The sequence below is a fragment of the Triplophysa dalaica genome, chromosome 11, assembly GCF_015846415.1.
Source record: "Triplophysa dalaica isolate WHDGS20190420 chromosome 11, ASM1584641v1, whole genome shotgun sequence".
Taxonomy (NCBI): Eukaryota; Metazoa; Chordata; class Actinopteri; order Cypriniformes; family Nemacheilidae; genus Triplophysa; species Triplophysa dalaica.
Window position 1 is genome coordinate 134430 of NC_079552.1, and position 16991 is coordinate 151420.

At 40.6% G+C, this 16991-nt stretch overlaps 1 protein-coding gene across 1 annotated transcript; it reads right to left on the reverse strand.

Annotated features, from left to right (window-relative positions):
• Positions 1–8092: 8092 nt before the first annotated feature.
• Positions 8093–16845, reverse strand: eif2ak2 (eukaryotic translation initiation factor 2-alpha kinase 2). The gene is made up of 19 exons (XM_056761214.1): positions 16509–16845; positions 16285–16411; positions 15981–16129; positions 15624–15753; positions 15485–15537; positions 15220–15375; positions 14996–15128; positions 14883–14923; positions 13341–13440; positions 13199–13233; positions 13068–13119; positions 12816–12892; positions 12619–12738; positions 12217–12342; positions 10061–10259; positions 9565–9702; positions 9393–9491; positions 9252–9314; positions 8093–9159 (listed from the first exon to the last, which is right to left on the reverse strand). The coding sequence occupies exons 1-19, from the start codon at positions 16619–16621 to the stop codon at positions 9052–9054; spliced, it is 2019 nt and encodes a 672-aa protein (XP_056617192.1). The 5' UTR covers positions 16622–16845; the 3' UTR covers positions 8093–9051.
• Between the last annotated feature and the right edge of the window lie 146 nt (positions 16846–16991).

Genomic DNA, 16991 nt, shown 5'->3' on the forward strand with positions numbered 1-16991 from the left:
TGTAATACCATGCTCTTTGACATAATTCCTTGCATTGGAGCAAAATTCACAAAACTGACAAAACCCATCTGTTCCCCGGTAACCCTACGTTCAGTTAGCACTTATTACTGATTTAATGGACTACTGTGAGATAAGACACTGAATCATGTGCTCGTCTAAATGAGTTATGATTCGCATGGCATTATCATTGTCACGAGCTAGCAACATCATCACATTTACAACAATACAGTATTCATTTCTAAATACACAGCCAATAATATTAAATAACTTAATAAAGTAACTGTAAACTATAGCACCGCTGACTAAACCCAGCTAACATGTATGTTAACTTATCGGACTATATGGTGGAATCGGACATCAAATTACTTGGTAAACCTGGCAGATCATATTCATAACAGAAGTGTATCTGACACTCAGTAAAGATATCATTATGTTCAATTACCTGAGGACCTTGTCCAAGATTTGCAGATGACGGTTAAAGTCCACCTCCAAGGATATGCCGCGCGTCGCGTATGAAGTGACGTCAACACCATCTTCGTCTGATTGGCTAGAGGAGGAGCTGTCAATCTAGAACTAGTGGACCAATGGTGACGCAAAAGCCCGCCCTTATTACCATGAAACTCGAACTGCAGTTTTTGGAAACGCAAGCGCAGAACGTGGAAAAACAAGCGAGGAAAAAAATTACATATGCGTAGAAAAAGTTTAAATATTAGCAGAAAATATCAGAGGACACGAAAATGAGTAAAACAACCAAGGAGAACACTATTTGGGTTGCGATTTGAACAACTTTGTCTTTATATATTAATTTTGTCCAATATCATTTAAAATATGTTTAAAGTTCTGATTCACGGTTTAAATTTTTTGATTTACGCCTGTTATACTTTTAAATATGCCCGCAATACTTGTGGCGGGATTCTGATCCCATAAACGTCAGTTTAAATGGGAACGAAAAAGGTGCGTTTTCAGAAAGTTGCACTTTGAGATCCGTTTTTAAAAAGTTTGACCACTCAGATGTCCAGTCATATTAGGGGACGGAGCAATCACAAAACAAAAAGCACATGGTGTGAATACCGCCCAAAGGTCAGTGACATAGAGTTTTGACAAACTTGATATTAAGGAGTATAAATTCATTTTAAACAAAGATATCCTGCTACTTTTTGGTCTAATGTGCTTATATATATAGTTTTATTAAATTTCCTAGTGGGACAGTATGATTATCCTAACGTGGGACAGTACTTAAGTCAGTCAAAAATGTGTGGTGGGCAATGGTTTGTGGGTTTATATATTTTATATATTTTTTGCAATATTAGAACGCTAATACTGCAAATGTTTAAAGGAGTAGTTCACCTTCAAAATTAAAATTGTATATTTACTCACTGTCTTTTCATATCAAACCTGTTTCTTCTGCAGAACACAAAAGTAGATATTTTGAAGAATGTTGTTAACAACCCTATGCATGCTATGCATGTAGTTGTGTAGCCTATGTGTTTGTTAAGTAAAGTGAAAAAAAATAAGAGTTCAGTAAAGAAATTTTGAATGTGCAACTTATTTCTACCATAACAACATAGGCCAATCACAATAGTTGCTTAATGTCTTTATAATAAAAGCATCATATTTTATTATTTGTCTGATGATGTTCAATCTTCCATGTTACAACCATCCATAACAAAAAGTATTTAACTATTAAATCAAGGACAGATTGACCTTTTATCATAGACTTTACAATGTCTCACTTTAGGAAACTGCTCAATTCCTCAGACGATTAGCACTAAGAGCACTAATATGTCTATAATTTCTTTCATGAATGTGTTATCTGCATTTTCTATTTTTATTTGATTAGGACACGTCCTGGGTATTTTAAAATGGTATTGGTTGTGTATGTAATGTTTTAGCTACACGTCTAAATATTTCACAAAATCTGAAATGCAAAAAATGTCCCACTTTATGGCAATTCACCCTACACGGAGTCATCAGAGGTGTGAAATGTTTTAGGTTTCTGCAGTTTGACTCTGTTCAAATCATTTGTTACTTATTTATTATTGATGATGTCATAACACACAACACACATCTATGGTGACATTGTCACTCTTCCTTAACTTCCTTTTCATTTACAGCAATTCTACAATATTACGCATACAAGTATTAAGTTTGTGTCAATCCTACAGAAACGCCCACAACAATAAAAAACACAAAACTAAAAATATAATTTGTTGTACTGTGAGTCACTTCATCTTTCTCGGTAAAAAACAAGAAGATCATAATCTTTGATCAATTTTATATCACATATGAAGGATAATATAATGACTCACAAATCAATGATAATTGTAAAATCTATTATATTATTGGAAATTCTTCTTTGATTTCTAGATAATATATCAAGGTTTCTCTAGCTTATCTCTTGTAAGACTTGCAATAATACCATGAGAGCTATTTGTACAGTATGTACCGTTTATATTGATGTGTGTGTGTGTGTGTGTGTGTCTGCATCTCATCTATTTCATATGAGGATATTTTGTGTATGCTCAGCATATGCACAGCTGTTTTAATACAAAATGTTAAAAGTTCTATAAAAAGAACATTGACTTGACATGTCGTGTAGGTTTGATGAAATGATTTTGTGTTTCAGTGCCAAATAATGACACATCTGTTATTCGTCATCTGCAAGTGCTCAGTGGTTTGTTAAAAAAAAGTTATTTAATTTCTGCCTGATTGAAATGACATGTAAACACAGGCAGAGAACTAAAACGCAACAGGGAATAGATGAAGAATATCTGCTGTAATGACTTTAACAGACAGAAACATGCTGTACACATGAAGAAATGTCTTTTAGTGTAGTGTAGGGTTTGTTGTGTAGTGTAGGGTTTGTCGTGTAGTGTAGGGTTTGTAATGTTTGCAGTGTAATTGGAGTGTATGTGTGCTGCTGGAGGATTGAAAGTCAGATGTGATTCTGCTGAATCTGCTGTTTCTGGTGTCATTGACCCTGAAGGTGAGTGAATCCTCTGCTGTATTAATACTAAAGAATCTCCTGACATCTGCTGTTATTAATGAAGGCAGAAAATTGCTTTAACTAGAAAGAGTTTCAATAGATTTTCATTACATTTCATGTCATTGAAGTGATGAGATAGAAGAGAATCCTTTTAAGAAAAGAAACAAGCAGCTTAAGCAAATTACTTTATCATTCACAATAAGGGGCGTGGCCAGAGGACGGGCCTGACGGGCACAGGCACGCCCACTTCATGAATAGGCACACATAGTATTACAAAAATATTTTATTTTTTGAATTATTAACATGTTAATGTATTCAACATATTTACAAACATGACTGTGTCATATCAAATCTTAAAATAATAAAATGCAGTTTTAGATTCTTAAAGATTTTGATTGACATCTGTGTTAGGGTTAGGGTTAGGGCTAGCCTCTAACTTGAACTGCCACCTTACCGTGGTGGAGGGGTTTGAGTACCCGAATGACCCTTGGAGCTATGTTGTCTGGGGTCCTAGGTCCCAGGTCCTAGGCGACGGGTCAGACCAAGAGCGGTTAAAAAAAACCTTATGATGACGACAAATTTGAGGACCGTGACGTCGCCCAGCATGGCGCAGCCGGGGCCCCACCCTGGAGCCAGGCCCGGGGTTGGGGCTCGTATGCGAGCGCCTGGTGGTCAGGCCTTCCCCCATGGGGTCCGGCCGGGCTCAGCTCGAAGGACCGACGTGGGGCCACCCTCCCGTGGACCAACCACCTACAGGAGGGACCGTAAGGGGCCGGTGCAAAGTGGATCGGGTGGTAGTCGAAGGCGGGGGCCTCGACAACCCGATCCCTGGACGCAGTATCTAGCTCTAGGGACATGGAACGTCACCTCTCTGACGTGGAAGGAGCCGGAGATTGTGCGTGAGGTTCAGAGATTCCGACTAGAGGTAGTCGGGATCACCTCTACGCACAGCTTGGGCACTGGAACCACACTCCTCGAGGGAGGATGGACTCTTCACCACTCTGGAGTTGCCCAGGGTGAGAGGCGGCGGGCTGGTGTGGGTTTGCTTATAGCCCCCCAGCTCAGCCGCCATGTGTTGGAGTTTACCCCGGTGAACGAGAGGGTCGCTTCCCTGCGCCTTCGGGTTGGGGATAGGTCTCTCACTGTCGTTTGCGCCTATGGGCCAAATGGCAGTGTAGAGTACCGGACCTTCTTGGAGACTCTGAGAGGGGTGCTGGAAAGTGCCCCGACTGGGGACTCCGTTGTTCTGCTGGGGGACTTCAACGCCCACGTGGGCAACGGCAGTGACACCTGGAGGGGCTTGATTGGGAGGAACGGCCCCCCTGATCTGAACCCGAGTGGTGTTCTGTTATTGGACTTCTGTGCTAGTTACAATTTGGCCATAACGAACACCATGTTCAAGCATAAGGGTGTCCATCAGTGCACATGGCACCAGGACACCCTTGGCCGGAGGTCTATGATCGACTTTGTGGTTGTTTCATCTGACCTACGGCCGTATGTCTTGGACACTCGGGTGAAGAGAGGGGCGGAGCTGTCAACCGATCACCACCTGGTGGTGAGTTTGATCCGATGGCGGGGGAGGCAGCTGGACAGACTCGGCAGACCCAAACGTACTGTGAGGGTCTGTTGGGAACGTTTGGCCGAATCGCCTGTCAGAGAGATCTTCAACTTCCACCTCCGGCAGAGCTTCGACCAGATCCCGAGGGCGTCTGGAGATATTGAGTCCGAGTGGACCATGTTCTCCACCTCCATTGTCAACGCAGCCACTCGGAGCTGTGGCCGTAAGGTCTCCGGTGCCTGTCGAGGCAGCAATCCCCGAACCCGGTGGTGGACACCGGAAGTAAGGGATGCCGTCAAGCTGGAGAAGGAGTACTATTGGGCCTGGCTGGCTTGTGGGACTCCCGAGGCAACTGACAGGTACCAACAGGCCAAGCGGACTGCAGCCCGGGTGGTTGTGGAGGCAAAAACTTGGGCCTGGGAGGAGTTCGGTGAGGCCATGGAGAAAAACTATCGGTCGGCCTCGAAGAGATTCTGGCAAACCGTCCGGCGCCTCGGGAGGGGGAAGCAGTGCCCTACCAATGCTGTTTACAGTGGAGGCTGGCAGCTGTTGACCTCGACCGGGGATATCATCGGGCAGTGGAAGGAATACTTCGAGGATCTCCTCAATCCCGCCGTCACGTCTTCCATTGAGGAAGCAGAGGCCGAGGGCTCGGAGGCGGACTCTCCCATCACCCGGGCTGAAGTCACCGAGGTAGTCAAGAAACTCCTCGGTGGCAGGGCACTGGGGGTGCATGAGATCCGCCCTGAGTACCTCAAGTCTCTGGATGTTGTGTGGCTGTCTTGGCTGACACGCCTCTGCAGCATCGCGTGGCGGTCGGGGACAGTGCCCTTGGACTGGCAGACCGGGATGGTGGTCCCTCTTTTTAAGAAGAGGGACCGGAGGGTGTGCTCCAACTATCGGGGATCACACTTCTCAGCCTCCCCGGGAAAGTCTATGCCAGGGTACTGGAGAGGAGAATCCGGCCGATGGCAGAACCTCGGATTCAGGAGGAACAGTGTGGTTTCCGTCCCGGTCGTGGAACACTGGACGAGCTCTATACCCTCTCCAGGGTGCTGGAGGGTTCATGGGAGATGCCCAACCAGTCCACATGTGTTTTGTGGATTTGGAGAAGCCATTCGACTGTGTCCCTTGCGGCATCTTGTGGAGGGTGCTCCGGGAGTATGGGATTCGGGACCCTTTGCTGAGGGCTATCCGGTCCCTGTACGACCGGAGCAGGAGCTTGGTTCGCATTGCCGGCAGTAAGTCAGACTTGTTCCTGGTGCATGTTGGACTCCGGCAGGGCTGCCCTTTGTCGCCGGTTCTGTTCATAATTTTTATGGACAGAATTTCTAGGCGCAGCCAGGGGCCGGATGGCGTCGGGTTTGGGGACCACACGATTTCATCTCTGCTCTTTGCGGATGATGTCATCGTGCTGGCCCCATCAGACCAGGACCTCCACCATGCACTGGGACGGTTTGTAGCCGAGTGTGAAGCGGCTGGGATGAGAATCAGCACCTCCAAATCTGAGGCCATGGTTCTCAGTCGGAAAAGGGTGGCTTGCTCACTTCAGGTAGGTGGAGAGTTCCTGCCTCAAGTGGAGGAGTTCAAGTATCTGGGGGTCTTGTTCACGAGTGAGGGAAGGATGGAACGAGAGATTGACAGACAGATCGGTGCAGCTTCTGCAGTAATGCGGTCGTTGTACCGGTCTGTCATGGTGAAGAAGGAGCTGAGCCGCAAGGCGAAGCTCTCGATTTACCGGTCAATCTACATTCCTACTCTCACCTATGGTCATGAGCTGTGACCGAAAGGACAAGATCCCGGATACAGGCGGCCGAAATGAGCTTTCTCCGCAGGGTGGCCGGGCGATCCCTTAGAGATAGGGTGAGAAGCTCGGTCACTCGGGAGGAGCTCAGAGTAGATCCGCTGCTCCTCCACATCGAGAGGGGCCAGCTGAGGTGGCTCGGGCATCTTTTCCAGATGCCCCCTGGACGCCTTCCCGGGAAGGTTTTCCGGGCATGTCCCACCGGGAGAAGACCCCGGGGAAGACGCTGGGGGGACTATGTCTCCCGGCTGGCCTGGGAACGCCTCGGTGTCCCCCCGGAAGAGCTGGAGGAAGTGTCTAGAGAGAGGGAAGTCTGGGCATCCCTGCTTAGACAGCTGCCCCCGCGACCCGACCCCGGATAAGCGGAAGAAAATGGATGGATGGGTTTGTGTTAGCCAATTAGCGGTTACCTTGCATGAGCCATTTCGTGCGTGCGAGTGCTTTACATTTACATTTAGGCATTTGGCAGACGCTTTAATCCAAAGCGACTTACATTGCTTTATCCTATACATTTTACATAGATATTTGCAATCCCCTGGGATCGAACCCACAACCTTGGTTGTTAACGCAATGGTCTTACCACTGAGCTACAGGAAAGCTTTCCTGCTACATGCAGTTAGCCTAATGATATGTGTCAGCTAACCCCATGTCGAAACAAATATCTATTAAAAATGATTTCAAAAAACCTCATATGGGAGAGAACTTCTCCAGCAACCTGCACTTAAGGACAATAGATGATGGTACTAACATAACCGCGGGAGAAAACGTTAGTTCAGACGAGGCGGATCTAAAGTCACTTCTAGATTCTGAGCCAGAACAGAATTAATCTGTGTGTTAACTGCAGAGTTGTGGAGGTTTAGTTGCACTTTACTAAAAATATCTGTTGTTACATGTTCATTGTTCATGATCGCCTTAGCAGCGATGAATTTTCAAAAGTTTGATCAATTATGTCTGGAAAACAAATGATAACAGCCGTCGAGTTAGGGTTATATTTGTATATAATTATGTTATTAAAACTTGATATAAGAATTTTTATGTGAAATTTTTGAAATGAGTTAATTATTATTTAATTTGATTAACTACAAGCATTTTGTTTGTAAGGAAAATGTATATTATTAAAAAATAAATGGTTAAAAACTGCCTTGTGTGCTTAAGTTTTTCAGAAACACTGACTGCTGTGTACAAATGACAAAAGCTGCTGATGTTTACAGCAATATTACAGAATTGTTTTGATTCATGATGTTTAAAAAAAGGAATGGTTATAAACAATTTAATTTGGTTGACTGTTAAGTTTTGCTGACAAAAAAATAAAATAATGCATTACTGCCATCTCCTGTATAGAAATACAAACAAGTGTCGAGTCATTAGTTGTTTTTGTTTTAGTTTATCATCAATAAATGATTGATGAAATGATCGCTTTATTTTTTCCTAAATCTACATCTCTTTGAATAAAACCTAAAGTCACAGTCAGGCGACTCCATACGTGTTTCTGATGTTATTGTGATGACCAGCAAACATTTGTTCAAATTTTTAGACCTAGATGCAGAAAATATCACTTTATGTGTATAAATATGTCGTCGTCCAGCTGTGCAATGACAAGACAAACACCTGATTCTCACCAAACCACTGAAACATCAGGGCAGTAAAGATTTGAATAACAAAACATACAATTCGGTAACAAAAGAAATGATCATAATATAGATAATTGTGTTCTCCACCTTGGACAAAACATCATTTTGAGATCTGAAATAAATGTATTTTATTCCTTTTTCTGTTGAAACTCTCATGCTGTAACTGTAATGCGTCAGATTATATGTTATAATTTAAACAGAATAAACTTAAAATATATTGTGAAAAACACAACTGGATGTTCTACTAGATGTTCTCAAATGATCAAAAAACGATTGACAGAATATTCATGTATAATAAAAATGAAGAAATAGTGGAGGAAAGAAGTATCCAGGATTGATATTCTCATCCTCCTGAACGTTTTTAAAGACTCAAATATATTTACATGAAGTTAGATTTTTTTGTGAAGAAACACATCTACAAGTACTTTTTCCAATAGCTAACAAGTTAATAAATTTATAGTTAAAATCGTAATTCTCTTGTCACGTTGTTTCCACAACTTTTTCCCTTCTCATTGACGATACAGATAGTTCTCCACATTTAAATAAACTTGACATGTTTGATTTTCTATTGAAATATAATTCATTAATGTCTTATTGTGTATGATCAATTCAAACATATTTAGGCATCATGGGCTCAGTTGTTATTAGCCAAACATGCTATGAGATTGATTAAGCGTTTATAAGAAAATCATCTTTAACATCTTAAAGCAAGATTTTGTGTGAATCCCTCATGCTGCTCAGGGTTCTGCTTGTACACCTACTGTAGCTCATTGTTGACTTTTAAGGCAAAATGTTCAATTCTCCCTCATTTATAAGTGGCTTTGGATAAAAGTTTCTGCTGAATGAACGCATGAATACCTGCCGTCAGCCACAATAAAAGTGTTCAATTTCAGATCTGAATTAAATACAGTCATGTTTACTTTGTGAGGTGTTCTCTCTCTCAAACTCTCATCCTCATAACATGATCCTCAGCAGCACATCTCCTGCTGTCAATCCCACAATCCCCTGGTGTCAGCATGTCCCTCAGTGAAGTCTAAAAGTCTTTATTCAGTCCGTCAGGTTTGAGGGATGTTCAGTTGTTCTTGAAGACTTTGGGACGGTTATGCAGCTCTGAAATCAGCTCTCCCGCCTCTGGTCTGTCTTTAGACTTCTCATTCAGCATTTTGTGTATCAGCTTGTGCTGTGACGTGAGAAGAGAGACATCACGTTACATCATGTGACACAACAACACCATCAGTCTTGATTCTTAAAAACTGAAATAAATACACTTACCTCAAAGTCAAATTTCTCCGGGAACTGAGGTGGAAATTTCCTTATTTTTATATCGCCCCAAATCTTAAAGTCATTAAAAATATTTCTTTAGTAGAATATAGTCATTTTAAAAGAAATGCTCAATAGGATAAAGAATCAAACCTTGCTCTTTTCATTATCAGTTCCAAGTTTCCAGAGGAGTTCAAAGTAGATGAGACCCAGAGCAAAAATATCCACTTTTTTATCATAGGAATGAGTGAGCTGAACATGGAGAAGAGAAGAAACATCAGAAACACACACACACATTGACATGACATGTGATGAATCTACACACCTGTTCTGGACTCATGTAAGAACGGGTTCCTGTATTACTGCTTCTGTTCTGTTGCTCGTCGTCACTGTCCACTGCAGTCGCCAGACCGAAATCTCCCACCTTTACCCCCCCCTCACTGCCAAACATGATATTAGCAGGCTAAAGCAAAGAGAAGCACATGAGTCCACGTACTGTATGTATAGGAAACAGAAGGAGCTTTATTGCCAAGTATACTTGGACACACAAGGAATTTGTCTTAGTGACAGAAGCTTCCAGTGCACATACAGGGTAAAAAAGTGACAAGGCACAGGCGACAAAACGTAAAAATAAATATGTGAGAGACGATACACATTTGACAAAAAGTACGAAAGACAGTATATTGTATGTACAGATGTGCTATATCCAAATGATACTGTGTTGTATACAAGTTCTGCAGGGGAATTTGGATATCACTAACATATGTGTATTGCACGTGTTGTGTATGTGTAAGAAACAGAAGAGGGTGGAGGTGTTTCACCTTCAGGTCTCTGTGGATCACATGTTTGTGAAGGTACTGTACAGCCTGTAAGATCTGATGAAAGATGTGTGCGGCGTCTTTTCTTCTCTCTGTGTCCGTGACTTCATCTGAAGAGTTTCTCTGATAGATCCACACACGAAGAGTATCTCCCTCGCACAACTCCATCTGAATGTACAGGAACTCCAGACTGCTACCAGAGCTAAACAACAACACACAAGAGCTGATGTTCTGTCTGTCCATCTTCAAGTTCCTTTGATTAAAGTATACTTTATATAATAGAAAGTGTATGTGTGTGTGGTCAGTCTAGATGAATGTGTGTGTGTGTGTGTTTGTGTGTGTGGTCAGTCTAGATGAATGTGTGTGTGTGTGTGTGTGTGTGTGTGTGTGTTTGTGTGTGTGGTCAGTCTAGATGAATGTGTGTGTGTGTTTGTGTGTGTGGTCAGTCTAGATGAATGTGTGTGTGTGTGTGTACTTGTACATCTATCTTTATGAGGTCCAGTTTGAGTTTTACACCAGCAGTGAGGACTAAGTTTTTTTTTTTAGCTTTCCTGTAGCTCAGTGGTAAGAGCATTGGGTTAAGAACGCAAGGTTGTGGGTTTGATCCCAGGGGATTGCAAATACCTATGTAAAATGTATAGGATACAGCAATGTAAGTCGCTTTGGATAAAAGTGTCTCCCAAATGCCTAAATGTAATGTAAAGTGAGGACATTTTGCTCGGTCCTCACTTTCTGAGACCCCTTTAAAGGGCTGTTTGAGGGTCAAGACCTGGTTTTAGGGTTTAGGTTATAATCAGGTTTAGTTTATAATCAGGTTTAGGTTATAATCAGGTTTAGTTTATAATCAGGTTTAGGTAATAATCAGGTTTAGGTTATAATCAGGTCTAGGTTATAATCAGGTTTAGGTTATAATCAGGTTTAGTTTATAATCAGGTTTAGGTAATAATCAGGTTTAGTTTATAATCAGGTTTAGGTTATAATCAGGTTTAGTTTATAATCAGGTTTAGGTTATAATCAGGTTTAGGTTATAATCAGGTTTAGGTTATAATCAGGTTTAGTTTATAATCAGGTTTAGGTTATAATCAGGTTTAGGTAATAATCAGGTCTAGTTTATAATCAGGTCTAGGTTATAATCAGGTCTAGGTTATAATCAGGTTTAGGTTATAATCAGGTTTAGGTTATAATCAGGTCTAGTTTATAATCAGGTTTAGGTTATAATCAGGTTTAGGTTATAATCAGGTTTAGTTTATAATCAGGTTTAGGTTATAATCAGGTTTAGGTTATAATCAGGTTTATGTTATAATCAGGTTTAGGTTATAATCAGGTTTAGGTTATAATCAGGTTTAGGTTATAATCAGGTTTAGGTTATAATCAGGTTTAGGTTATAATCAGGTTTAGGTTATAATCAGGTTTAGGTTATAATCAGGTTTAGGTTATAATCAGGTTTAGGTTATAATCAGGTTTAGGTTATAATCAGGTCTAGATTATAATCAGGTTTAGGTTATAATCAGGTTTAGGTTATAATCAGGTTTAGTTTATAATCAGGTTTAGGTTATAATCAGGTTTAGGTTATAATCAGGTTTATGTTATAATCAGGTTTAGGTTATAATCAGGTTTAGGTTATAATCAGGTTTAGGTTATAATCAGGTTTAGGTTATAATCAGGTTTAGGTTATAATCAGGTTTAGGTTATAATCAGGTTTAGGTTATAATCAGGTTTAGGTTATAATCAGGTTTAGGTTATAATCAGGTTTAGGTTATAATCAGGTCTAGATTATAATCAGGTTTAGGTTATAATCAGGTTTAGGTTATAATCAGGTCTAGTTTATAATCAGGTTTAGGTTATAATCAGGTTTAGGTTATAATCAGGTTTATGTTATAATCAGGTTTAGGTTATAATCAGGTTTAGGTTATAATCAGGTTTAGGTTATAATCAGGTTTAGGTTATAATCAGGTTTAGGTTATAATCAGGTTTAGGTTATAATCAGGTTTAGGTTATAATCAGGTTTAGGGTGAGGGTTATGGTTAGGTACTCACTTCTGATGGTTAGGGTAAGGGGCTAGAGATTGCATTGCGTCAATGTATGTCCTCATAAAGATAGCTGTACAAACGTGTGTGTGTGTAGTCAGTCAAGATGAATGATGCTTGGTGGTGTTTTACTCAGAAGTGCTGTTGCTCTCAGAACTTTCGGGTCTGTAGGCCGTCTCCTCCACCCAACATGTGTAGTAACGGACGATATTGGGATGATTCAGCTTTGATAAAGCACTAACTTCACGATAAGCATTGCTGTGGAGAACGGTATGGCATTGTGTTATGTCGACACAGCATTTACATTATCATGATTTCAGCCTGTCACACATAATCATGCCATGTTCTTATATTCAACTAGATGTGAATCCATCTGTATGTAGCTTTACGCACACTAACACACTAACACAATACAAGACACTACTACACAATATAGAGTATGTGTATGAGTGTGTGTCACATCAGTTCTCAGTTGTGTAAATAGGTTTAAGATGTCTGTCTCATGTCAGTTGTCATTTATTCTCATGGACTTACACTTTATTCTTCACAATCTTCACAGCAAAGTATTGATCCTCCAGCTTACGTCTTGCCTTGAAAACACGTCCAAAACCACCTTTGCCAACTCGACGTATTGAATCGAAATCTCCTAAAAACCTACAAAGAGTGGAATGCATTAGCTTCAACACCCTTCATTTTAAAGATGCTAAAACACAGATCTGGAGAGTATTTACCGTGATTTTACTGCTTGAGTTACAGTGTGATTTGATGATGGTTTTGTTTGGTTGGTTGTGTTCATGTTAAAAGCATCCTGTGGAGAGTGAGATAGAACTGGCTTTAAAAAGTTTACTTGCATTTCCATTTTCAACAAAACTTTTAAGTTATCTTTGTATGCCACGTAAAATGCTGAAGTTAGCACAACGATTCTCTTGCACTTGTTATTTGATTGATTTGACTGTTGCTGGTAATTAATGATGTTACGATACCCCTTTAATCTTGGGCGAAACGCTTGGAGAAAGATTGAAATTGGGTGCTAATCTGAAAGAAAAATCAAACATGTTACTTTATGACATTCAATATTGATGTAAAGGAAATGTGTACAGGAGAAATAAAATACCTTATTTTCGGCTTGACATCCATTGGGCTCATGGCCTGCAACACATGTGAATGTTAAATGATGTTTATGTTGAATAGAAATGAGGTAATTTAATCAAATAGATCATTGTGTGTCATCTTTAATAAACTGAAAAGACACATACTGGACTGATGGCCATAGGAGAACTGACAGAATCTCTCAACACAACAGAATCACTTGAGCTGGAGACTGAAGTACACATCTGTGATTCTGCAGATTTAATGCTGAAGAGAAACAGTTTCAAAACACAGTCAAACAGAGTCAAACAAAGTCAAACAGGTCAAACAGGTCAAAACACAGTCAAAAGAAAGTAAAACAGAGTCAAACGGAGTCATAGCAGGGTCAAATAGGGTCAAACAGAGTCAAACAAAGTTCAAACAGAGTGAAAATCGAGTGAAACCAGAGTCAAACAGAGTAACAAACTGAGTCAAAACTGATTAAAAACAGTGTCATAACAGGGTCAAACAGAGTCAAAATAGGGTCAAGCAGAGTCATAACAGGGTCAAACAGAGTAAAAAGAGTCACAGAGTCAAACATGGTCATAACAGAGTCATATCAGAGTCATAACAGGGTCAAACAGAGTCAAATAGGGTCAAACAGAGTAAAAAGAGTCACAGAGTCAAACATGGTCATAACAGAGTCTTATCAGAGTCATAACAGAGTCAAACAGAGTCATAACAGGGTCAAACAGAGTAAAAAGAGTCACAGAGTCAAACATGGTCATAACAGAGTCATATCAGAGTCATAACAGGGTCAAACAGAGTCATAACAGGGTCAAACAGAGTCAAATAGGGTCAAACAGAGTAAAAAGAGTCACAGAGTCAAACATGGTCATAACAGAGTCATATCAGAGTCATAACAGGGTCAAACAGAGTCATAACAGGGTCAAACAGAGTAAAAAGAGTCACAGAGTCAAACATGGTCATAACAGAGTCATATCAGAGTCATAACAGAGTCAAACAGAGTAAAATAGGGTCAAACAGAGTAAAAAGAGTCACAGAGTCAAACATGGTCATAACAGAGTCATATCAGAGTCATAACAGGGTCAAACAGAGTCATAACAGGGTCAAACAGAGTCAAATAGGGTCAAACAGAGTAAAAAGAGTCACAGAGTCAAACATGGTCATAACAGAGTCATATCAGAGTCATAACAGGGTCAAACAGAGTCATAACAGGGTCAAACAGAGTAAAAAGAGTCACAGAGTCAAACATGGTCATAACAGAGTCATATCAGAGTCATAACAGAGTCAAACAGAGTCAAATAGGGTCAAACAGAGTAAAAAGAGTCACAGAGTCAAACATGGTCATAACAGAGTCATATCAGAGTCATAACAGGGTCAAACAGAGTCATAACAGGGTCAAACAGAGTCATAACAGGGTCAAACAGAGTAAAAAGAGTCACAGAGTCAAACATGGTCATAACAGAGTCATATCAGAGTCATAACAGGGTCAAACAGAGTCATAACAGGGTCAAACAGAGTAAAAAGAGTCACAGAGTCAAACATGGTCATAACAGAGTCATATCAGAGTCATAACAGGGTCAAACAGAGTCATAACAGGGTCAAACAGAGTAAAAAGAGTCACAGAGTCAAACATGGTCATAACAGAGTCATAACAGGGTCAAACAGAGTCAAACAGAGTGTATGCTTTCACTATATGAACTCACTGTATTTGTTTTGTTTGTGAAGACGTGTCCTCCTCAGAGCTCTGTCAAATAGAAACATATGTTTAATGTGGATGAACATACGTAACTGATCTCTACAAACATCACTGTCTTGCCTGTGTGTTCCCGTCTGAACGCTGCTGAAGTTCCATCCATCCCTTCCGAGCCGCGTGCTGTTTGGCCTCTTTAGAGCTCTTTCCGTATCCCTCAGAAAACTCTGTCCCGTCTATAACAACCTTATACACAAACCTGAAGATGCAAACATCAGATTGTCTTTGTTGACGTGTTGGAAATGAAACAGAAGTGATGATGTCATTGTGATGTTGTGTAAAAGACTCACTCTGGGGTGTGAGCGGCTCCTGTTTTGTCTATTAATTTATAATCTATGACACATTTACGTTTCTGGCAGTACTCATTGAGACATGCGATGTAGTTGTTGTTGTCAGGTGTGGAGCTTCGAGAATCTTCAGCCAAACTCTGATGATCCATGTTTGTACTTGAACAAGAGAAAATAAGACTTCACATGAGTGACTCACGCTGTGTGTGTCACCAACACAAAAACAAGCTGTATGATGATTATTACTGTCAATCATGTCCGTCATTACCTAAGAGCTGACATCTCTGATCCAGGTGTATTACTCCAGTTCTTATCATGACCCTTCAACACAACAGCACAAACAGATCAAATAAATGTATCTTTCCATCCGAGTTTTCAGAAGTGAAGTGAATATAGTCTGTGTGTACCTCAGTGTTTGGGTTTAATTCTTCATAAACATATTTAGCTGCGGCCTCTTTGGCCTCTTTCTTTGATTTGCCGTAAGCCTCAGGATATTCTTTATCACCACATACATACTTACACACGTAAGTGAAGAATCTGCAAGAGTGGTGAGACTCAACATTATGATTTAACAGACCAACATACCTGAAAAAATGATTTACTGCAAGAAATATTGAACATATGATGTTAACGGATGTGAAATAGTTATTTTTCTTTCCTTTCTGTCATTTGTGTCTGAGTGCTCAGCTCACGTACCCCACAGGTTATCAATATCAATGATGATGAACTCATCCTCATCAGTCTGGAAACGTGGAAATACTCACTGAGTGGAACTTGTTGGATCCGTCTTAGTGAACTCACGGAGCTTGAATTCAACCCTGTTTTTCTGCGAATATTCATTCAGCCAGCTGATAGGATTCAGTCTTACTGTGATCTTCTTGTTTAAATTGTTTGGTGTTAGGTTAGAGCAAAACTAACAAAACAAATAAGAGATGGCATTAAATATATTTAGTCAATTGTTTTACATGAAATGGTAAGACTTGATTCTGAGTGGTCACTTGGGTGACACACAGCCTGACAGGTTGGGTATGTTGTGTGTGTGTGTGTGTGTGTGTGTGTGTGTCTCACAGGTGTGTTGAGTGTTGGTTTGATGGCAATAAAGGCGTTTCTGGCCGCGTTCTGTTTCGCTTCTTTCTTATTTTTCCCTGTGGCTTCAGGATGGCGCGTGCCATTCACAACTGCTGTACAAGTAAACCTAAACGAGCATTCAGTCAATACATGAAGTCATTACAGTCTGAAGTACTGTCACGTCATAAACGTCTTATCAACCGTGTTTGTTGAGGATTACATACGTTTTATTGTGGCTCGGACCCTCCGTCGATCCTTCTTCATATTGTACCTTGACTCCAGTCTTCTGTTGATATTCATTCAGTTTGGAAACGTAAGTCTCTGCAAGAATCTCCATTGTAGAGTCTTCTCAAAAACCTTCTGCTGAAAGTTTAAAAAACCTCCAGTTTCTAAATAAACATGTTTATGACAGGCGACGGTTAATGATTACTTTAATAAATAATAGTTTAATGATGACGGCAGAAACAGATGTCAGCTCATATTTGACATTAATAACAGTCACGCTTTCATTTTCTTCACGTTCATCAGCTCAAGTAAGTTTCGATTTCCGCGTCTTGACGTCATCAATGAACAGTGAAACGACCAATCTGATTCCGCGCAGTCTGACGTCTCAATGAAATCCTCGATGGCACCAAACTTTTCTCATAATAAAACTTATTCATAAAATCTAACGTTACCCCACAAAACATTTCCTTACGAAATTTAAA

Bases quoted from the DNA above. Each gene is read 5' to 3' on its own strand.
- eif2ak2 (XM_056761214.1), bottom strand. From the start codon at position 16,621: ATGGAGATTCTTGCAGAGACTTACGTTTCCAAACTGAATGAATATCAA. The intron at 16,130-16,284 runs GTGAGACACACA...TTGTTTTGTTAG, and splicing joins AACCAACACTCAACACACCT to TTTTGCTCTAACCTAACACC. The intron at 12,739-12,815 runs GTAAATACTCTC...CACTCTTTGTAG, and splicing joins ACTCAAGCAGTAAAATCACG to GTTTTTAGGAGATTTCGATT.